At 50.4% G+C, this 24,093-nt stretch overlaps 1 protein-coding gene across 5 annotated transcripts in view; it reads left to right on the forward strand.

Moving 5' to 3' along the window:
• The window catches only part of Clmn (calmin), a 101,627-nt gene that overhangs the window by 14,841 nt on the left and 62,693 nt on the right, over positions 1 to 24,093 (forward strand). Inside the window, exon 1 of one of the 5 annotated variants that reach the window (XM_087911533.1) lies at positions 12,638 to 12,722. The exons of the other annotated variants lie outside the window; for them this stretch is intronic. Within the exon in view, the coding sequence (XP_087767659.1) occupies positions 12,653 to 12,722 (70 nt within the window). The 5' untranslated portion in view covers positions 12,638 to 12,652. Of the gene's footprint in view, positions 1 to 12,637; positions 12,723 to 24,093 lie in introns of those variants that run through there. 5 annotated transcript variants of the gene reach the window in all.

Genomic DNA, 24,093 nt, shown 5'->3' on the forward strand with positions numbered 1-24,093 from the left:
AGTTCTTAAGGCTGCCTTGGGAACGTAGTGGAATCCTGTCTTACTGCCCAAAAGCCGAGGCAGAGGCACTGGAGTTCCACCTATGAAGCATTGGCCCAGTGTTCTAGCTATTGCCTGTGCACTCAAAAGTCTGGCATCTACTTCTTTCCAAGTGGGCTTTTCTAGAAAGAGCCTTCCCAGGGGCTGGAGAGCTGGCTTAGCGGTTAAGAGCATTGCCTGCTCTTCCAAAGATCCTGAGTTCAATTCCCATCAACCACATAGTGGCTCACAACCATCTGTAATGAAGCCTGGTGCCCTCTTCAGGCATGCAAGCATACACGCAGACAGAATATTTTATAAATAATAAATAAATAAATATCCTTAAAAAAAAAAGAGTCTTCCCTGCTGTGGATACACAGAATACAGCTTAGCTGAGATGCGGTCATACAGACCTGGGGTGACTTCGTGTGTTGGGGTACAAAGAGTACCCCAGTTGTCCTCCTCCCAGTGCCCCTCTCCCCCACTCTAGGCAGATCTGTCCCCTAGCTAGGAAGGCATATGTGTCAGGCATCTGGGTTAGGGATGATTGGCATGATGGGAGAAGTGAAGTCGACACTGATGGCACGTTTACTGCCACGTTGCTGTTGCCATCAGTGAGTGTCTGACTGACAGGAACACCGTGGGGTGTTTTATATTGAAGTCTCCAGGAACCATCTGAGCAGAGGAGCTACCTCTATTTTTCAGAAGGGAAATGGAGGCTGTCTGAATTCTGGTTCAAGATTCATGGCACCATGGCCCGTTCATGGCAGGGTCAGAATCCGACTGTCGGTGCCTCCCAGGACCCTGTACTTTCTTCACTGAGACCGGGTCTTCCTCAATTTCTCTCCACCTTATTTTTTGAGACAGAGTCTCTCCCTATGATATGGAGTTCACTGATTCATCTATGCTAAGTGCCCAGAGAGCTCCAGGGCCCCACCTGTCTCTGTCTCTCAGCACTCACATTAGAGGTGTAGACCTTCACACCCTGCTTTATCTGTGAGTTTTAGGGATCTGAACCCAGGTCCTCGTGCCTTTCTCAGGAACACTGTTACTGACTGAGCTATCTCCCAGCCCTGCCATAGATGTTTGGCAGCATTCCCAAAGTCATACTATTTCTTTAGTCAAATCCATAGGGGATAATGCGCTGCTGGGTCAAATGAGACACACCCCTCCATCAGTGGTCCGGCTGGCAAAGTCAGGTGGGTGCTGCCTGCTCTCCTGTTCTGGAGGCAGGGTGTTTGTATGTGTGTAGGTCTAGATTTGACTACTCAGCTGCCACAGGGAAATCTTCATGGCTATGCAAAGGGCTTGAGAACTCCAGACTTCTACCTTGGTGGCCATAGATCTCCTCTACACATCTGTGGGCCTTCCAGTATAGCCAGGGCTTGAACATAGGGTTAAAGAGTTAAAAGGTTGCCTGAAGAGGGATGAGACAGTGCTGTCCTGTCTTAAATTGAAGTCTTTACCCGTGACCAGTCACACATGGAAGCCAGGTTTGGTTTGAGGACTGTCCCTGGGTCTCCCCAGGCACTTACCTCTCCAGGAAAGCTGCACCAGCCTTAGATAGCACTTGCTGGGTGTGGCTGTACAGTGTCTAGGACAGGTACCTGTTTATTCGTCTATACATCTCTATAGCATTGCTAGTTTTTACGTGACTGTCAGACCACGTAGCCTCATTTCTGGGCCACCAGTCTTGTCTTCTGTTTCTTTCCCATCATCCTACCTGTTCTTCATCTCAGGCCTGTCTATCATGGAATCTATAGGTACCCATCGCCGCACTGTGTAAGATTGCCATCTGCCTTGCCTGGTGTCTTCTTAGACATACTGGGTGGCCCTTCCTGGCCTCTGGGGGGAGACGAAACCCGCTCTGCTCTTGGCAGTCACCTGGGCTCTTGTCATTTCCGTGCCTGCTCTCTGTTCTTAGAGACTGGCTGGTCCACGGTGACCTGGAGCATCTGTGGAGTGGGCATGCCAGACCCTGCTGAGCCGTGGGATGCAGCTTTCTTGCACCCTTCCTGGGGACACATTTGCCGCTTTCCAGACAAAGCTGCCCCGGGTGAAGCTCTTCCTGAAAGGCTACCTCATGATGAGGTAGTGTTTCCTCAGGGTGAGTTCTTAGAAAGGTGATGGCCTTGAATCTTGTTCAACATTTGGGGGTCTATTTTTTTATTACATTGTATTGATTTTCTGTATGTAGCAGGGGGTGGGGTGGGGTATACATGGCTCAGTGCCTGGGTGGGGGTCCGAGGACAACTGGCAGGTGTGAGTTCTCTCCCTTCACTCTGTGTGTCTCAGGTTGCCCAGCATGGGAGTCAGTGCTTTACCTGTCCATTCCTCTCACCCAGGCCGGAGGTGGATTTCAAAGTCTGGGTTTCCACTTGCGGCCTTTTGAGAGTCGGTTTCTGGCCTGGAACACTAGTTTCATTATTCCCTCAGGCGATAAAAAAAAAACCCTGACCTCTTACCCCATCAAATGTGAGAGGAGGTGAAGGCCTGGGGAGTCAGACCAGAGCACGGTCTTCTCAGCCTCTCCCTCTATGGCTTGGGTCACAGGGTGAGCCTTTTCTGGCTGCCTAAGGGCCCCAAAGTAGTCTGGCTGGAGGGCGGAGCCAAATGGCTGAACTTCCGGGAAACAGGAACTGTAGGGTAAGACTTAGCGGTCTTAGGAAACCAGGGAGGGGTGGATCTGGATCCGGGACTCAGCTGTGTCCTCAGACGCTGAAATGGTTCCAGCAGGAAGGGGCTTGGTGCATCAGGAGAGCTTGCTATCTAAGCTCCGGCGCTGGCTCCTCCCCTTGGCAGCCAGGTGCCTTCCCGCCCTCTTTGTCAACAAAGAGCACCCCGTGACCAGCCTGTGTTCTTCCAGTTCCCTGTGGGGCTTCCCTCCATGTGGTAATCTTTGGGTTCCCAGGGAGGAACCTCATCTGTCTGTATACTCTCCAGCTGAGCCCTCAGACTCAGGCCAGTTCTTGCATCAGGCAGAGTCATCCTCCAGGGAAGACTTGGTAGCCTCTGGAGGGGTTTGCGGTTTCATGACTTTAGAGTTGCTTTTCTCCCACTACTGGAGGTGGGTGGGGTGGGGTAAGGTAGAGGCCCCAGTGCCATTTAATACCCTCCCAGGCACAAATCAATCCCTGGTTGGGAATGATCCCCCAGTACCAGGGGGGTGAAACCCTGTCCCTTGCAGGGCACCTCACATGGCAGGTATCTGAGCCATACTAGAACAAGAATGTCTAACAGAGTCCCCAGGTGAGCCTTCTGTCCCTGCACTGTGCTGTCCACAGACTGCAACAGGGAAGGGGAATGCTTTCACAACCAGAGTCCAGGCTACCATTGTTCCTGTGGTCCTGAGTAGCCAAGGTGTGGAAAGGGTCCAATGAGCTTTTCATGACAGGTTGGGACCTGTGCTTTGTTCCCACCTCTGTTTCCGTGTGGATAAACTGAAACTCAAGGAATAGCGTTCCTGCAAAGCATGTGGAAGCACCTTCCCCTCACCTCCCCGCTCCCCACAGAACTAAGTTGGGCCTGCCACTCTTGCTGCATTGGCTCCAGTCGACATGAACCAGATGTACCCAGCAGGTCCCTCTCTCCCCTCCCTGATTGTCAGCTTAAGGAAGAAAGGGAGACAGGGAAAAAGGAATTACAGGACTGGGAAGCCAGAGCAGGGAATTCCTCAGGTTCCCTGGTTTCCCTCCCAGGACTTGGGGGCAGGAGTGCAGGGCGTGAGTAGGCCTTGTGGCATGAGCAGGTCATTGCATGCCACACCTCCTGTAAGACAGATGGTATGACAGTCTGGTGTCAGCTTGACGTGCAGCCTGGTGTCAGCTTGACGTGCAGTCTTGGCCACTGTCCTCAGTGCCTGAGGCACTGGTTTATAGAGTAGTGCTGGTCACTTGAGCAGGCTCCTCTCTCTCTCTCTCTCTCTCTCTCTCTCTCTCTCTCTCTCTCTCTCTCTCTCTCTCACACACACACACACACACACACACACACACACACACACACCTTGCTATGAGACATCCTTATAAAGAAGCTGGGTGTGGTAGCACATGCCTTTAATCTCAGCACTTGGGAGGCAGAAGCAAAGAGAACTCAAGGCCAGCCTGATCTGCATAGTGAGTTCCAGGACAACCAAGACTACATAGAAAGACCCTGTCTCAAGGAACTACCAACACCCCTGCCCCCCCAAAAGAGGGGTCATCCCAAGTGGTATGCGTGGGTGTTGCATTCCTGTCTTGAAGTTCCTCACTTATGCATGACTGGCTCTTCTGTTTGGGGCCTGTGACTGGTGGCTACAGGGCTCCTCAAAAGACCTGTTTCCATGTGGTTTGGCCCAGAGGGAACAAGAGTGGATTGGGACAACTCTGCTTGGGCGCTGTGATGATGTCATAAGTAAGCTGACCTTTGAACTCTCTCGCTAATAAACTCCCCCAGCACAGAGCTCCCTTGTCAAGGAGACTTTACTGGGTTCTTCCAAGACTGGTAAAGCTAGACCTTCAGGAGAGTGGGGGAAGGGTCTGCTGACCTGCCTTTCACCCAGACTCCGGGGACCCCCATCTCAGAGCTGTCCCGGAAGCTCCAGATGATTTCTTTTATCCTCTCTGGTGACGTCCAAGAGAACACATTCCTTATCACTGATTGACCCAAGGTTCAAGAACATAGGCATCAGCTTCAAATGGATCCCAGGGCCATTCTGGATCATCTAAATAAGATGTAGCTGTCAGTTCCAGAGAGCCCCAAATCACAGCATTGTAAACAGAAGAACATTTCTGTGCATGCAGTCTAAAGCAAAGGGGCAGGTCCTCCCCAAAACCTGCAGGGACCCAGGTTCCTAGCTCACAGTTCTGACATACTTTTTCCCCTCCCCCGTATGGATTTTTTTTTTATTTTAATGGGTGTTGGGTCCCCTGGAACTGGAATTATAGACAGTTGTGAGCTGCCGCGTGGATGCTGGAAATTGAACCTGGATCCTCTGGAAGAGCAATCAGTGCTTTTAACCACTGAGCCATCTCTCCAGTCCCCCACCCCCACCTCTGTGTGGATCTTGATCTTATGGTCCAAGGTGACCACTGGAGCAGGTTGGAAGGAAGGAAGATAAGGGTTGGGGTAAAACTACCTTGTGGCACTCTTGCTCAGATCTCATTGGCTGAAACGTAATTAACAAGAAACTGCGAAGAAGACTGGCTAATGGAGTTCCCTGCAAATGGGGTTCTCGGTCATGGAGGGAAGTAAGACGGCGGTGACTGTGGGGTGTCTGTGGCAAGCAGCATCTCTCTGTAACCCCCAGCTCCGACAGCAGGGCCTCCATCCAGTCCTGGCTTCTTTACATCTTAATCTTCTCTGGCTGCAGCTAGCGTTGACAGATGGCATGATTGTGACCTGGTCTGGCACAGCATGGGAACCGTTTGTTACTTCCACTGTGTTCCATCGCGGGCTGTTGACGGTCTGCCTCACAGGTGCTGCGGAGAGCGGGGTGAGCTGAGGACGTCAGCCGGGCTGGGGAGGGTTCCCTACATTTTCGCCTCTTTCATGTCGCTCTCTCAGGTGCGACAGAGTGATCACAGTGACGAGAAAGTAACTCATATACGGACTGAGGAGATGGCTCAGTGGGTATGAGACTTCTGCACAAGTCTGAAGACCTGGGTTCTAGTCCTAGCACCTACATGGAAAACCTATACCCGCAGCACTCAACCTACACCATGTGGGTGACAAGGGTCTGGCAGCCATCTGCCTCCCTCTGTGCAGCTGTGTGCTTTGGTGCTGTGAGTAGCCCCCAGCCATGCTGCTTGTTGCCCCATGGAGCCTAGGGGGGTCTGTACATTCAGGGGACAAGGGACTTGACCAGATTACATGGTCAGTGCAAAGATACCTATGTAGTAAGGCAAGGCTTCCATTTACCTAGGTGTTTGTGACTTGGTGTAAAAGCCAAGCTATGTGTGTCCACCTTAGGGGATGGTGAGTAGGATGGGCAAAGGGGTATCATACTCACTGAGAAGGTCTGGGCAAGGCCATGGAGACTTATGCCACCTCCCATCAGCACAGAATTCTTAGAGTCATGACTGAGTTTGAGGATATGTGTGCCAGCTCTGTCACCTGCCAGCTGATGGCTTCCTGGGCTTCAGTTGTAAACCCACCAACTTCATTAGCTATTTTTTTTGTTTGTTTGTTTTTTGAGACAGGATTTCTCTGTAGCTTTGGAGCCTGTCCTGAAACTAGCTCTTGTAGACCAGGCTGGCCTCAAACTCACAACGATCTGCCTGTTTCTACCTCCCAAGTGCTAGAATTAAAGGTGCAGAGATAGAGGAAGGGACTGGGGACCGGTATAAACCTCCATGGTGCGTCCCCAATGACCTACTTCCTTTGTTTAGATCTCGGACCTTCATGTTTCTGGAGCCTCCTTAAATAGTGCCATAGCTGGGAATGAAATATTCAGCATGTAACCCTGTGGGGACCTTTCATATCCAGACCACCACCCCCTCCCATATGCTGTGCTATGGACTGGACACAGGCATGGTTGAAGCCCTTGGGGCTGTGCAGCCTACCCTGCTTCGTGAGGTCCAGGCCAGTGAGAGACTATTTAGCAACAACAAATGAAAGAGGGGGAAAGAAGGAAAACAAAATGCTTGAACAACCCTTTGAAAATCCCAAAAGGGAGCCTGGAGTTCAGCCCAGTGAGACTTATTTCTGGCGTTTGACTTCCAGAGCTCTAAGATACATTTGACTTGTTTTAGGGCACCGTGTTCGGGTAATTTGCTGCAGTAACAAGTGGAAAACGGCAGGAGAGACTGTGGTCAGAGAAAGTTTCTCCTAGGGGATGAAACGATGGAAACAAAGGAGGCAAAACTTCTAGAGAAAAATACCATGGGCATAGGAAACGCTAAGAACAAAGGTCCCGAAGCCAGGAAGCTCTTGACTGGGTCAGTGTAGGTAGCCAAGTCCTTTGGTCAAAATGAAACTTCTGACCTTTGTCCCGCAGACTCTGGATGAGGCTATCTTCCTCATGGTTTTTTCCTTTGGTGCCGAGAGCTCTTTCAGCTCAGAAAACTGCTTGTGTCTCAAGGGGCGGCTCCGCTGTCCTTTCCCCGACAGCCCTCTGTGCCCTCGGCTGTTTCTAGCTCTTGCCTCGCTTGTCCCTCGGTGCCACTTGCTGATTATACCTGTGGCCTCTGCTGGGCAGCTGCCCAGGGTGAAACCTGGCTCCCTTCCACTGCTATCTCTTAATTGCCTGATGCCCAAGAGGCAAAATATTTGTTAGAAGAATGTTGGCTACGTCAGAAGTGTGGACGTGTTCATCTCCCTTTGGACTGAGAACGGCGAAGGGTGCTAAAGACTCTAGCTACTTGGACAGGGGTGGAGGACTCTGGGGAGAGAGAAGCTTGCAGTAGACCTCCAGTCCCGCTGTTCCCCTCCTTACCATGCCAGCCACACAATGGCATCCAGCAGGCTCTCTCCAGCACGTTGAGAGCTGGCAGGAGTAGGAGGCACTGGCCTCTTTTCTCTACCCACCCCTCCTATGGGATATCGGTGCTCTTCCCTGTAGACTGTAGGCTTGTGGGTGACCCCAGACCCTTAGATCCCCTTGCAGGGAGAGTGTTTGGGCCCCATCCTTAACCAGGGATAACTGGGCAGGGGCTGAACCTTGTGCTGCTCGTGGTATGGCTCTGTTTTTTCATTTCCAAAGCCGAGGGCCCCACAGGTTAGGAATAGGGGGCTTTGACCTCTGAGCTGCCCTGCACACCCTGCAGCTCTATCATCAGGATGGGGGCAGGGTCTTGGATCTAGAGAGGTCGCTGATGAAGACTAGCCTGGTAGATGAGGGATGGGGTTGGAGACTGGAGGTGTAGACTGTGTGTATGCATTTGATTTGATCAAGCAACAGAAATCTGAAAGGTGTTAGGAAGGGAGAGTGGAAAGGAAGGAAAAAGGAGAAGAGAAGGAAGGGGAGAGGGAGAGAAGATGTCTTCTTTCCCCTCTGTTCCTGTCAAGATGGCTATTTCCTGGCTGTTCCTTTCTACTCTCTCCTACACTTTCCCACTCTGTTCTCTGACCTCAACCCTGCTCTCAGCTTTGCTGCCTACTTCTCTGTGGTTCTTATGACCTGGCCTTGGCACATGACCGGTGACCTGTGCCGGGACCAGAGCGGTTATGTTCTTGACTGCCTCATGCCTCCCCAGCACCTGGTGCTGTGAGCTCCTGCCTCTCTTGGCGCTCTTGTCTTCCCTGTCAAGTCAGAACTGGCTCCCGAGAGAGAGAGAGAGAGAGAGAGAGAGAGAGAGAGAGAGAGAGAGAGAGAGAAAGAGAGAGAGAGAGAGAGAGAGAGCGCAGGGGTTTCATAGCACACAGGTGCATTGTCTGTGCCAGCCTGAGATCTGAGAGCAGGTGAGATTGGAGGGTGCTTGGTGTCCCTCGAGACCGTGTGAGAGCAAAGTGTTCTCAGGTTTCAAAGCCTTGTCTGACAAGGGAAAAATCAGGAGGTGAGACAGTGAGTGAGGAGGTGAGGAGCGTGCGACTTGGGTCTAGGAACTCCAGGACCCAAGCTTCCTGCTCTGAGTGTCCCCATATTCTCTACATCCTTAACCCTGCACTGTGGGTGTAGTAGGACCAGACTCATGGAGCGTCCACTGTGTGCTGGAGCACACGGGTAGGGAGTCCTGAGGACAGCAGCTGACCTGAGAGCCAGCAGCTCCCAGTGCCCTGGAAGGCACAGGTATGCGACCCCTCTGACTACTTATTGGGACAAACTGTCACAGCAGCATCATCATCTCTCAGTTCTGCGGATCAAAGTTTAATACAACCACTGCTGACAGCCAGGTGTCACTTAGCTGGTTCCTTGTTGTCTTTAGCTTGTAGAGCCCACATGCTTTCCTTGGCCTGTGGCTCCTTCCTCATCTCCACAGCCAGGGGCATTTCATCTTTTGTCCTCGCCTCTGTTTTTGTCAGTGTCCCGCTTCTCTTTGCCTTCCTGGGGACAGAGAGCCTCTTGTCATGGAGCTGGTTAGAGAGGCGGTAGTGGAGTTTGTGGTGTTATTTTAAGCCGTTCTAGGAGAGGCGGTGAACCCTCTAGAGACTTGTAAAAATAGCATCAGTTCTGGTTTGCGAAGCGGTCCATGTCCGCTGTCTATGGATGATATCGAAAACCTAGAGGAAGAAATCAAATCATCCGCCCGCAGCCGCCCAGCGTGACTCACAGTTCACATGATACCTTTTCTTTCTAGGTCTTTCTGAGGGGATGCTGAGCTCAGACTGGAGCAGTGCGGGGTTGACTCTCTCAGCAGCCTCATGTTGGCTCAGCTATGTCCAGGCCCTGGACACCTTTGGGAGCTGTCCCAAGGCCTTCACTGATGTCAGACTCAGTCATGGGTAGACCCATCCCTCCTTGGCTGGTGTCAGGAGCATAGTAGGCACCGTAGCATTCTGCCCTTACTTTTAGGACATCTGTGTAATATACTTTGAATGCCGCTTTTTTTCTCTTTTTGCCTCCACCTCTCCTGTGTCCTGTGCTGACTCATGTTGCCCTCTGCCATGTGAGTGCCCCCCTGTGGTGACTTCACTGCTCTTGGCCGCTTGGTTTGAGAGCTCTTGGCATCTCTCTCAGTTCTCCCATTTCTGGTGATATCTTAGGACGTGTGCCTACCTGGAGAGACACTGGTCACAGACGACAGGAACTGGGTTCTGGGGCTCTGAACCCTGGCCGGATTGTTTTATTAGGAGGGTGCCACTTTGCAAGAGCCAGGTGCAGCCTCTGCAGTGAGTTGGTCCCTTTGGTAGAGTTCTGCTGAAGAAGCATCTGTTCCAGCAAACAAGGAGCCTCTGGGAAGGGGAGGCAGCTGCTGTGGCCAGGGACATTTCCATGGAGCATGCTGATGTTTGGGTTTTATTTTCCTTCAGGCACAGGCTGTGACTGTCAAGGTGTTTAGTGATGATGGGAGCCTTCTAGATATGGAGCCGGGTGGGTGGAAGAATCTGGAAGGATTCATGGCCAGACTTGAAGCATTTGGCTCCCCGGAGCCAACAGGTGGTTTCCTTCATGGGAGCCAAGCCCCAGATGGACAGGAAGCACCCACTTGTGCTTAGTCCTGAGTGGGTGTTGTCACAAGGGACCAGAGGTGATCATAGCCCCCGTGGTCCACTCTAGCTAGCCAATACTTTTTCCAAGGCTGTTTCTTTTATTATTGTTCTTGGGGTGAAGTGGAGGATTTGATGGAATCAGGTGGAAGCCAGGCAAGTGTGGGAGGTGTTGATCATGATGCCAGCGGCAGTCTTGATCACATTCTTCATGGGGTGTCTACTCTGGTGTCAGAGCCTCCTGCTCCGATGTCCCCACGTTCACTGCAACCTTAACCCTGCGCCACCATAACAGAACCAGCTGCACAGTGCGCCCGCTGCATTCTAAAGCACAAGGATGGTAGGATAGTAAGTCTCTAGAAGTCTGCACCTCCAGCCCCATGGGATGGTATGAAAGATTCCCCTGGCTACTGGTACAGATTGTCACACTATTTTACCTTTCAGTTCTGTGGGTCAGAGTCACTGGTGGCAGTCAGTCAAGGCACTGACCAGCCGATGCTCTGCTGTCTTTAGCCTGTGGAGAGACATGTGCATTCCTTGGAATCTGACTCCTTCCTCCATTTTATACCCGGGAATCTTGTCTCCTGTCAGAGGCCTGTGTCTCTTCTGTCTGCTGAGTCAACTTCCTTTTGTCTCCCTTCTCCCTTAGGCCCCTCTACTGCTATCTAAAGTTCATCCCGAAAACAGAAAAACCCACCCTAGATCCCTAAGGTAGTCATGCCTGATAGAGTCTCCTCTACTGGGTTATGAATACATCCACAGATTCCTGGGACTCTTGCTTTTTTTCAGGGGAAGCTTTAAAATGTGACAAGGTCATAGACTATGATCAGCCGAAAGCTTGTGGTCCTCTGTGTTGTCCTGGGGGTTGATGGGATTGAGCATTCTGGTCTTAGTGCCTGAGAGCCATTGTTGAGAGCCTCCTGCAGAGTAGATCAGCTCTAGATGCCAGGCTTGGTATTTTTAACATGTGTGTGGAGGGGCAGGGGGAGCTTTTCTTCTTGGAAGGTACATTATTTTAAAATTCCATCCTAAAAGACACCTCCCTCAAAGATGGGAAGGACCCCTTGGGGCTTTATATGGGCCAGTTACTGTGTTTCTTGCCTGCTGTCCCTCTGTGCTGGGATGCCTACCCCTGAGCATGGTGACCAGGCTGGCTACCTCTTAGCCGCTGAACCACAAGACCCACATGATCTCAAGCAGCCACTAAAGTTGAGCCTGGCTGGATTCATTACAGGGGGCAACCTGAAGTATTTGGTGGCATCACCTGTCTATCAGATATCAGGTTTTTCTCTAGGAAGGCTTGGGAAGGGTAAGGCCCACATGGCTTTGGCCCCAGTGGAGGATCACAGCACCATCTGGTGACGTGAACTCTGCGTCAGTCTGTCTGTCCTTCTTCCTCCTACAGCCAATTAATCCTCACCGTTTGTTGATTTCATGTGTCGAGCTTGCTGCAATGTGTACTGTGCTGAACCAGGCAGGATTGGGGATACGAGTCGAGCTGGAGAGATACATTGGTACTCCTTGATTTAGGATGGGCCCACATCCTGATTAAGCCCTCCAGACCTGTAATTATTGCCCGTAGGAATGTGTCCACTCTACCCAACGTTTGCATGTCTCAACTCTACCACCAAGAGTGCTGTAGGGGGTCAGCTGTGACGTGGGCATTAGTGAAGCTCAGCATCCAGAGGTGATTGACTGCACATAACTGGCTTGTGGAAGAAGCCAAGTTTACACGCCAACGGGATTTTTTTTTTTTACCGCATCCTTGAAACTGAGAACTGGATATTGGATGGTCACGGATTGAGGATCATCTGCATGTGACGCATATACACGGGTGTGCTTGTGTGGATGCATGCACATGCGAGTGTGTGTGTGCACCACTTCTGGCTTCCCTGGTTCTAGATCCGGTGACTTCTTCCTATGAGTCAGGCTTCTTCTCTTCAACACTGGGATGTCTCTCTTTGTTGGGTTTGTTCTGTGCTTTGCGGCTGGACAGTACTATACTGGCCTCTGAAACCCAAATGCCATTAGCTTCTGCCCTCCCAATGTAAAAACCTACAGTGTCTCCAGCAACTGCTAGATGTCTTCACCGTGTGTGTGTGTGTGTGTGTGTGTGTGTGTGTGTGTGTGTGAGAGAGAGAGAGAGAGAGAGAGAGAGAGAGAGAGAGAGAGAGACAGACAGACAGTCAAACAGAGAGAGACAGAGAGACAGAGAGAGAGAGAGAGAGAGAGGGAGGGAGACAGAGAGAAGGGGGGCAGGCTCCCAGGGTGAGGCATCATTGCAGCCTCTACTTTGCCCCATTCCCTATCCTTCCTCCTCTCCCTGCTGCTCTGCTGGTCTCCCTGCCCACTGGCCACTGTCTCCGGTACAACCTGTGCCTTGCCTGTATTTCTCCTACTTCTTGGTGACCTCTCTGCACCGGACTCCTCAACCTTGCCTGTGAGGGCGCATCCTGGCTGTGATCCCAGAGCCAGCACCACTGGCTGACTCCTCTCTGAGCTTAGTAAATGTTTATTGAAAAGCTGAGGGAACCACAGACACATACTAGACCAAGCCTCCCCAAGCAACTGCATGGAGAGAAGAAAAACAATCTTGCAGGGACTGTACAGCAGGAGGGACCAGCATTCTGACATTGGAGAAGGTAGGGGGTGCTTCCCTCCTACCCAGGGCCAGAGTGGGGTCTCCGGATGCTCAGGAACCTAACAGGACATGACATATCACAGTATGTTTGCTGCATGATCACATGATTACATGCCAGCTCATCCCAGGCCTGCAGACACCATGTCTGGGCAGAATGGGGACCAATGATAACTCCAAGATTGGGGACATCATGCAGCCCTAGGAAGCCTGGACGCACTGTCAACGTAGAGTGGGGCTGCTGAGAGAGGAAAGACAAATGCCGGGCATTTCCAAGCAGAGCAGTGGAGAGGAAGTCAGAATTGAGGAGTAGGAGAACTGAGATGTGACCCAAGATGCTTTTTAGAGAGGGAAGTAAGAGCCAGGAGCGCTCCAAGAGAGGGGAGCAGACAGTAAACACATCAACGAGAGGTTATCACAGCGGACTCTATCTCAAGCATACAACAAGCCCCACGAGTGTTCATGGCAGAATCACAGCCCCAAATGCGCATCGACAACTCCAACTGCGGGTCATGTTGGACCATTAAACTGTGGTAGGTCCATATCATGGAATATTACCCAGCAATCAAATCAGAAAAACACTGAGAAATGCTCCCACCTACATGCTATGGAATATTATAAATAGGAATGAAATGTTGATGGATGTTGCCACATTGTGGGAACTGAAGGAAGCCAGGCTGCATGTTGTATGGGTCAACTGATATGAAGTGCTCCAAGTCTCTTGAGACAGATAGGCAATGTGATTGTGTAGGGCTGGAGATGTCCCCCAAGAAGAAGTAGGAGACTTACTAGTAGATCTCATGTTGCCTTTGGGTAAAGTGCTTAAAAGATTATTTTGTTTAATGTATATGAGTGTTTGGCTGTATGTGTGTGTATATACCATGTGTGTGCAGTGCCCATAGAGGCCAGAAAAGGGTGCCAGATTCCTGGAACTGGAGTTACAGGTGGTTGCGAGTCATCATGTGATGCTGGGAATAGAACCTAGGTCCTTGACAGTGCTCTTAACCACTGAGTCACCCCAAGCTCTGGAAACTGTGTTTTCAAACTTGGGAGATGGGTGGAGATTTTCAGGCACAGGCTAGAAACCTCAACTTAACCAGGCACTCAGGTTCCTATCTGAATTATATCTCAGAAATGAGAGACACACAGCCAATCTAATGGGAAATAAGGTGTTTGCCAATGAAGTATCTGAAAACCATTGATTAGCTGCGCATAGATAGATAGCCAAGGTAGTATTGTTCTCATGGCTTGGCATGTGTTGGAAAGACAGTCCTTCCCAGGGGCCTGTATTGACCCTGACCAAGTAAGTCATCCTACCTCCCTGGGTCTGCTTCTTACTCATAATACAGGAACGTGTTTGAAGAACGCCAGATACATATACCAGGTGAGCACCCATAGTGCATCAGAGAAACTCAGAGGAAGTTGGTTTGTTTCTATTTTTTGAGACAAGGTTTATGTAGCCTGGGCTGACCTCAAACTCATTATGCACCCGAGGATCTTGTTTTTCTTTGTTGTTGTTGTTGTTTGTTTTGTTTTTCCATTTTTTTGTTTGTTGTTTGTTTTTTGAACAAGGTCTTGCTATGTAGCCTTAGCTGGCCTAAGACTGGCTATGTAGATCAGCCTAGTCTTGAATTCACAGAGATCCACCTACTTCTGCTTCCTGAATGCTGGAATTGAAGGCGTGTACCACCATATTTGGTGTCTGTCATAGTGGAGGTAGAACCCAAGGCTCGTGCATGCTGTTGGCTAAGTTACATCTCCAAACCTGAAGAGGTTACTTTCTTACTCATGCAAAGTACACTGTGGGGTCTGGGGTCTGCAGAGACAGAAGGAAACCTCAGGCCATGGGGAGGGAAGGAGGAAGCACCCATAGACCAGCCCAGAAGAGACACACCTTTTGTCCCTATTTCATTGGCTGGAACTCTGTCACCTGATCCCACAAGAGGCAGGGGTTGGAAGATTTCAGGCCTCCAAGAATGTCTTCATGCTATGGACAGAAAGGGTCTGGCAACCTGGGGGGATTGTGTGGGAAGGAGCCCACCTGTGAGGGAGCCCACCTGCCAGCCTGGGGGTGTGTGGGAATGAGCCCAGCTGTGAGGGAGCCTACCTGTAGGTGAGGGAGCCCACCCAATAAGGCACATTGTCATTCTCTGTGTTTATGAGGGCACTCCCTAACTGGACATGTGGGACCTTTGTCTCAGTCCCCAGTTGGGCCTTTCAGTTCCACATTCCAGTTTTGCGGTGGAAGGAGTGGCCTGTGTCATTATGGGGTGCTCTGACTCCCCGCCCTCTTTAGCACTGCCTCCCTGCTTTAGCCTTTAGAGTCACCCACCTCCTCTGGCTTTTACAATCTTGTCACTTCCTCTTCTGCATGGGTCCCCTTGAAGGGAGGGCTTTGTTGGAGACATCCAGACTGAGTGCTCCAAAGTCTCTCACTCTGCATATTGCCACTTGTGGGTCTCTGTTAGTTCCCATCTACTGCAAGAAGAAACTTCCTCTGAGCAGGGCTGAGCGACACACTGATCTATGGGCATAGTAACATGCCATTAGGAGTCATTTATTACTACGTTCCTTAGCAGATCAACAGCAGCAGGTTTTTTCCCTTGAGGCCCATGACCTGACCAGTCTTGGGTTCTTGGCCACTTTAGCAGCGTCAGATATGGACACAGTAGGACTTTTCAATATGAACTCAGAGACTGTGACAGCCTACACACGGCCTGCGTAGGTTCAAGCCAGACAAAATTCCCAACACTGAGATCTTATTCCTAACCAAGAAGCTATTTGCAATTGGTACCTGCTGGAAAAAGGAAGTCAATTTTCTTTAGTGGGGTTTCACTGTGTCTATTAATCAATCACACTCCAGGTTAGGCCCCATGCCCAGGAGCAGTTGGCCAACACAAAATGGACTCCATGGTGTTTTTTTTTTCTTTTTGTTTTGAGAGAGAAAGAACATGAAGTTGGGTGGGTAGAGAGATGGGAGGGTCTGGGAGGAGATGGAGGAGGGGAAAGAATATGATCAAAATATATTGCTTGAAAAAATTCAAATAAATAAATAAATATAAGAAAAACCCAGAACCCAGGAGGTTCCTGAATGGCCAGTAGCTTCTGCAGTGGCTACCTTTGGTATGCCGAATTTCTGTGAGGAAGCTAGCTGGTGTTCCTAGAGGCCTGTGTAGGGTGGGCAGACAGGGGCCGAATGGGGTAGGAGGGCTGTTGCTATGGAGAACTCTGATGATGCTCAGACTGTAGCTCATTAAAGCAGTCTGTTCTTTTCCTCAAAGCTGGAGAACTTAACTGGGATGAGAACGCGTGCGCGCGCACACACACACACACACTCACACACACACACACACGCACGCACCCCACCTTCAAGCTGCCTGAAACTAAATGTTAAACAGAGTTCTGTCTGGGCACGAAGAGAATGGCTTGTTCCTTCTCATTCCACCCAGCTGCTGGAATATGATTCACCAGGAAGTGAAAATGAGAAATTGATCTGATCAGGGCACTAGCAAGTCATTCCCCACACAAAAAAAGTCTGACGCAGAGGCCATGCTTTCTCCTCCCCTTCTCAGGCCTCTCTGGGCCACGGGTCACACCTATTCCGAGGAGTCCAGATTGACTGTGGAAGCAGTTGCCGCTCTGTGTGTTTTGTACATGGGTTCCTTTTAAGATTTAGCTCATGCAGTGGTGGAGGCCTGGTAGGTCCAAACTCTGCAGGGTAGGTGTGTAGGCTGAAGTTTGATTAAAGTATGAAGGCTGCCTGCTGGCAGGATTTCTTCTTCATCAGTGGACCATCTTGATGCTGTTCATCCTCTGACTGATTAGATGAGGCCCACCCACATTCTGGATAGCTTGATAGATGATTCGGTGATCATCTCATTTGAAAAGTGCCTTCATTGAAACATCTAGAGTAATGGCCAAGTCTTTGCGTTCCACGGACTTGTCCGGTTGACCCATGAAGTTAATTGTTATTCTGAAGTGGTTGAAGTCCCCATAGGCATGGGAATGGGAGGAGGGTTGAGTATTAATTGTGCCACCTGCCTCTTGTAGGGATGGAGGCCCGTTCTCTGGGTGCCTGTGGCATAGCCTCTCTGTGTGGTTTGGGGTAGTTCTGAGACTCTCTCCCCAAGCGTGAGTACAAGGCTATCTTAAGGGACTGATCAGAAATGGGAAGCCACTGAATGGGTAAGCAAGCATGGAGTGAGGATTTGCTCGTGTTTAATCTGGGTCAGGAGATCTGTGTATGTGATGGACTGCTGACCAGTGGCCCTGGAAACCAGTGATTAGTGAGTGTCCTGTAAAACCCCCCTCTGGCTCTCCTCCCCCATGCCTCCTTTTTTTTGTTTGCTTTTGTTTTCCAAGACAGGGTTTCTCTGTGTAGCCCTGGCTGTCTTGGAACTCACTCTGTAGACCAGACTGGCCTCGAACTCACAGAGATCTGCCTGCCTCTGCTTCCCAAATTCTGGGATTAAAGGCATGCGCCATCACCGCACAGCCCATGTTTTCTTTCTTTAAGACTTTACAGCACCCTTTCTTCACCCTATATGTGTGCTGCTACTATTTCTTTTTGTCTGGAAACTGAGGCACAGCTCATAGGACATGCTCAAGGTGTCTGGACTCCTCTGTGGCCTTTTCTTCTAGCAACTCTGGGCTCCAACCAGCTCACCCCATGCCCTTCCAACCAACATGTCTGTTGTGAGTTTGTTCTTTGTGCAAGTCTACAAGGGCCTTCTCCCACAAAAGCTGGTTGGAGCCGGGGACATATAGTTACCTCCCTCTCCTCCCAGCCTCTTCCTTGAGTGCATGTGTCCACTTTGGCTCTCCCTTCTGGATCATACAGGCCTGTGAAGTGCGACACTTCAGTAAGTCATGTGACTGCTAGACAGCAGGATGGGGTGCCAGTCAACACCCTCAGGTCATAGACTCCAGCTAGACTCTAAAGGGTTTCCTTAGAATCCCAGAAGGACAAACAATGTATTTTAGTGTTTTTTTTTATTCATTGCTATAACAGAATACCCTGACAAAGCAACATATTTTTAACTCAGTAGTCCCAGGTGATGTTCATTATGGTGGAGAAATTGAAGCATCAGGAGCTTGAAGCAACTAGTTGCATCATGTCCCCAGGCAGGAAAAGAGAGCGATGGATGCATGCATGCCAGTGTTCATCTTAATTTCTCCACGTTTATGCAATCGAGGATCCCACTGCCTAGGGATTGGTGCCACCCATATCGGACAGCTTTCCCCACCAGAACGAATGAAATCAGGACAACCACTGCAGACATACTCAGAGGCCCTTCTCCCAGATGATTCTAAATTCTGTCACGTTGACAGTTCACACTCAGCACTGTGCCCGTGATTTTAGGCTCGTTACCTGCCCTGCTCATGCAGAAAAAGTCATCCCTGCTCCACAGCCGTGAGTGGATTAGGTGCTACACCTGCATGGCACACGCTCTGTGCTGAGTTAATGGCAGCTCTTTGGGTGTGCTATGGACGCGGGCAAGACCTTTTGACCCACTCTCTTCATTCTGGATTGTTTTCCAGACCAGCTCTTGCTGCATGGCGCTTCACTGGTTGGTAATGTGTTTATTTGCTTGACTTTTGTTTGGGGACGTGGCTGCTTTTGTGGAACAGAGCAGCTGGGCAAAGGTGAAGTTTCTATAGCAGAACAGCAACTGGCCAACCCCAGGGCATATAGGGCATATCTGAGAAAACAGTGGCTCCATGGAGCCAGGCTCTGAGAATAGCTTTAATGCATTCGAACAGGCACTGACTAACACTGGATCCCTGACTCCTCACACTGGGAGCTTCCCGAGCATTCATATTGATTTGCCATGATTAGGGGCACGGACATGGATCCTTGCCCAGCCCTAGTGCTTGTCATCTGGCCTCGTGATGCTACCTGCTCGCAGGAGAAATCCCAGAAAAAGATGCCTGGCAGACCAAGTGTCTCAGGGATGGTTAGAATCCGTTCTTGACACACAGAGAGCAGATGATGAGAGGCTGCGGCTGACTTCCAGGTTCCTACTGTAGTAGCCGCAGGGTCCTGGGTCCTCTCAAGCCTTGTGACAAATAACGGAGTCAGACACCTGCGACAGCTTAGGATGGCTTGGGTCGGAAGAGCTGGCCCATTCAACATTGCTGTGTGTTGTCAATTACAATGTTTTCAATATTTATTTTAATTATTTTAATTATGCATATGTGTGTGGGTTTATGTGCAAGAATGCAAGTGTCCACAGAGGTTCGAGGTGTCAGCTCCCCCAGGAGCTGGGGTTACAGGCAGTTGTCAGCCGTCTGATGTGGCTGCTGGGAATCGAACTTAGGTTCTCAGGAAGCATAGGAAGTACTCTTAGCCATGGCGCCACCTCCCCAGCCCCTAAATCTGTCCTTCTCCCAGGGTGCCATACTTAAGAACTCACCAGCTCTGGGGGCTGGAGAGATGGTGCCTGGCGGCTCTTCCAGAGGATCTGGGTTCGATTTCCAGCACCCACACATTAGCACGCAACTGTCTGGAACTCCAGGTCCCGGGGACCCGACACCCATGGCAAAACATCATTGCACATCAAGTAAAAATAAATAAATAAATACATACATAAAAAGAATTCACCAGGTCACAGACATTTATCTGTCAGAGGAAGGATGGGAGAGGAAGGAGGGGAGAGGGAGAGAGGAATAGGGGAAGAGGGGAGAGGGAAAGCAGGGAGGGGGAGAAGGAAAGAGGGAAAGGGAGGGAGAAGGAGAGAGAGAGAGAGAGAGAGAGAGAGAGAGAGAGAGAGAGAGAGAGACCTGGAAAAATGGTTCAGTCCGTTGAGGTGACTGCCCCCAGGTCTGACAACCTGAGGTCAGTCTGGGACCTATATGGAAGAAGGAGAAAACTCATTCCCTCTGGTTGTCCTCTGACCTCCACATGCTATGGCAATGCCCCCTTTGCCTTGCAAATAAATACATTTAATTTTTAAAATTAAAATTTAAAACCCTGGCATACTTCCATCTACCACTGGTCACAGCAATGACTTGGCAGTGCTTCAGCCGCCAGTCCTGTTAGTTCTGCCTCCAGCACCCCGGGTTTGAGCTTTTTCTTGACGTCAGTCATTGCTGTAACTTGGCTCCAAGCGCAGTGTGGACCTGCAGGAAGGCCTTGGGGAGGACAGGCACGCGCTGTGCTCAGGCTGTGCTCAGGCGCTCTGGAGAGCTGCTGGGAGTTGGCAGCTGCGCATATGAACTGAGTCCTCTTTACATCGAATGCCAGACCCTTTCATGTCAACCTGTGACCAGCAGTCACAGTAACTCCGATCGCAAATCTCCTCGCGGGTCAGTGGTGGTCCAATAGTTTAATACTGGCTAGGGCATTATGCGATGTAAATATTAGAGTCAGACTGGGTCACCGGGATCAGCTGGAGCTCAGTCACTCAACCTCTCACTCAAAGCCACCTTCTCTGGGAAGTCTCCCATGGTCACGCCAGCTTCCAAGGATCTTTCCTGTCTTATATTGCCTGACTATATGTTCCGTTAACTGTTGACTTAATACATATCAACAAGCTATTAGTCACTTGGCCACGTGGCTCTTATGCATGGCAATGGCCTGCATCCCCTCCGGCTGTGGATGCTCTCAGATAATGTCTGTGCTCAGAATAGGTCATGTCAATAGTGACAGTCTTTCGACAAGTACTGGACTTATGGATTAACTCATCGGCTTCCTTCTCATGACCACATAAAGGCAGAACTGAATAAATGAATGAATGGTATATTCATTGAGCACTTGCTGTGTGCCAGACAATAGCAAGAAGCTGTTGTGATGAGGATGTCGCTCTGGGGACAGACGCTGTGATGTTGAGGAGTGAGGGAGTGTAGCCTTTCCTGGCAGCAGGTGGGGCGTGTAGGGTGTGCCAGGCAGCACAGGAAGTGTGTGTACAAGCGTGTGTCTGGACTGATGTTTCTGAGGCAGCAGATGTTCTTGGTTTGGGGCAGGTAGGGCTCCGTGCTCTCCACTGGGAAGGGACACCCAGGATAAGGCGGGCAAGCAGGCTGTGTCCTCAGGAGCACTCAGCGCAGGGATCAGGTGGGATGCTTAGAAGGAAACTCCTTTCCGGCCCCAAGCCAGGCACAAAAGCAGGAGTCCTGCAGATTGAGATCTTATTTCCTGGCTTGTACCGGCCAGTCCATTCTGTGGGAACCACTGGCCTGACCTGTTTCCTCCCTAACTGTGTCTCAGGAGAGCACCACAGGGAATGGGGAGTGGGGAGGTTCTTCATCAAGTGCCTGCTTTGGCCACTAGAGGGTTGTGCCAGCATGTCTTCCTCTGCCCCGGTATCTGAGGTCTGGCCTTGTAGAAGGAGCTGGCCAGGATCCAGCTGTGGCAGGATTTGTTAATCTCTCACGGAGGTCACAGACAAACCTCTCCCTCTAGTTCTTGCCTCTGGCTTAGGGTGAAAGGAGGCCCGTTTATGCTATTGACACAGGGTCAGCTTCCTTTCCCAGCCCTGTGCACCGGCCTTGCTTGTTTGTTCTACCCTCTATGTCCTGCATTATCCTAACACACACACACACACACAGAGAGAGAGAGAGAGAGAGAGAGAGAGGAGAGAGAGGAGAGAGAGAGAGAGGAGAGAGAGAGGCTCAGAGAATCCCTTCTTTGGCTCTCTTTTCTGGCCCTGCGGATGCAACCCTGGGGTTCTCTGTTCCTTTAGGGGTGGTCAAGAAGAAGGGGCTTGATGAGAAAGGAGGGGATGGAGTAAACCTCGCAAGTCTGCAGATGGTGTTCCCTAACCTCAGGAATGTTCCATAGTTTCTGTTCCCATCAGAAGGACCAACAGTGTCAGGTTATCGACTTTCCTTCTATATGCCCAAAATGATAGAAGAAGATACGATGATTGTATAAGCTCTGAGATCTTCTAGCATTGTGGCTGTGAGCCTGCCCCGAGTCCTGTTTTTCTCATTAGTGAGATAAAGACAATGCCATGTGTTAGAATTTGGGGTAACAAGTCACAGAAGCACAGAGTCAATGGAACTGTGTAAGGACTTCTAGGAAAGATGAGGATGGAGGTACTAGCTGGGCAGGGGCAGCTGACTTCAGGCGGGGTTGGGGGGTTTGGGAAGCAGGACGGTGGCGACATCAGGGACCTGAACTTGACCTTTTCTGTATTTGATCTGAGACCGTCATTCAGTGCGTGGATTTGCCTCGAAGTTATGGTATCATGGCTTCAGCTATAGCAGAGGAATCCTGGGTTCAAGGCTCCGGGGAAGAAACTCATTAACCCCTCCAGGGTCCTCAGGGCTAGTGCATGACCAGGAGAGGGTACACAGTACCTGCTGCCTGGGTAGCCTAGTGGCTGAGAGGCAGGGAGCAAAGAGGAGGCCCTGAGGAAGGGACCGTGAACACGCCATCATTGTCAAGACAGAGCTGATTCCGAGAGACTTTGGCCAGCTGCCCGACTCCTCTCCTCACCCACTCTCCCCTTTAAGTTCTACAAGCTGTTTGAAAGAGAAGGCTAATTTGGATTAATGAGGTCTTGTTAAAATATTGTGAACACTTGAGTGGATAATTATCCTTGGAGCCCAGTGTTTCCCATGGCACCTGCTGGGTCTGTGTCAAAAGAACAAACCGTCACTTGCAGTCCGTGTCCTCCACCGCTCGCTCAGAGAACACTTGAAATCTGTCCCTTTCTGATGCTTCCTATGCCCGAAGTGGAACACAGGGTCTGCTGCTGAGCCGCATCCCAAACCCCAAGCTGGCTCTACGGAGCAAGTGGGAGAAGAGGGAGAAGGGGGAGAAGGGAGAATGATATTCTCCCTTCCAGGCAGGTGCCTGGGCAGTCGTTTGACCTGGATGGATAGCGCATAAGTCACCTGCCTAATCCAACTTTGTCTTTAGGCTGTTTCCCAAATTCTATTGTAACCTCATTCCAGGATGAAATTGAGTGAATCTATGCATTGACCTTATTGTATATGTGGTCCAAAGAATCCACTGGGTGGCATGCGTGACTCACTCTCCAGAGTGCCCCCACACCAGCTGTGTCTGTCCCTTCTTCCCCACACATACCAAGGAATGTGGGCTGACAGAGGGCTTAGATAACAGGTACCACACTTAGGGCTCTTTCTGGAGATAATGGAGTCCTGGGGGGGGGTGCTTTCTTGTCTCTACTCCCTGTGAACCCCCTCCAGGCCTCGAGCCCGTGCCCCAACCCCACCCAGGAAGCACCAGAGGCTCTTGTGCCTGATTCCTGTTGTGCTCAGTGACACCCCTACCCCATCGGTTGATTTCCCTGCATAGTGTGGCCGCATGTTGTCCAGCTTGGTTTTTAAGTGAGCGGACTGAGGAACCTCCCGCTAGGAGCCTGGTGTTCCTTCTAGTCTTTTCCATGCTTGCATAGTTCTATGCTGAATGGATCTTGGAGAAACGGAGGTGGCAAACAAGTCCCTCTTGGACCTGGCAGCAGCAGGAGGGCTGTCTCAGCAGGCTCACTGGGGACAGCATGTGCCCCAGCCCTCACAGATGTGGTGGAAGGGATGCTGAGTGTTGTGTGCTGTCTTTATGTTGAATTGCAAAGCCACCTACTGCCACTGCCTCCTCTGAGAGTCTTTGTTGCTGACAAAACTGGGCCCCGTCAAACCTTCATAAAGCCCAGTCCAGCCCTGTGCTTTTGAGAATAGCGCTAGGTTTATGGTGGAGCCAGCAGCTCTTTGATGCTCATCCTTACTGGCTCCAGTGGGTGCTGTGGTTTGCGGTCTTGGTTCGAGGTTGCTGGGGGGCAACATCATGGGGGCAACATTTCCTTTATCAGGTGTGCCGAACTTTTTGGTGTTGCAAGTGACATTGCCATCGTCAAAGTTCACACTTAAGAGCTGTACGATTTGAGTTGCAAATAACGAAGCAAAAACAACCTCAATGTTGTAAACAAGTTTCTGGTTTTGTGTTGAGCTACATTCATAGCTATTCTGGAGCGCATGTGGCCTGTGGACTGTGAGTTTAGTACACTTCCCCAACCAGCTATATAGCTGCCGTATGTCCTAGTGGTTAAGAACACTACTGAAGGAGCTGGATGTTTAAGAGCCCTTGCTGGTCTTGCAGAGGAGCCAGGCTTGGTTCCCAGCATCCATATCACGCAGCTCACAACCTCACAACATGTAACTCTAGTTCCATGGGATCTGATTCCCCCTTCTGGCCTCCACAAACACCTGCAAGCATGTAGTGTGATAAACACAGACACACACACACACACGCACACACACATTTATGTATTTATTTAAATATATTTTTATGTATATAAATCTTTAAAAAAATACTGCTCAAAACTAAGGAGATGACCTAGTCATTCAACTGTTTAACACTTGAAGACCTGAGTTTGATCCCATAAAACTCATGTTAGTTTTTTTTTTAA

Source organism: Myodes glareolus, chromosome 11 (genome assembly GCF_982192425.1).
Source record: "Myodes glareolus chromosome 11, mMyoGla1.1, whole genome shotgun sequence".
Taxonomy (NCBI): Eukaryota; Metazoa; Chordata; class Mammalia; order Rodentia; family Cricetidae; genus Myodes; species Myodes glareolus.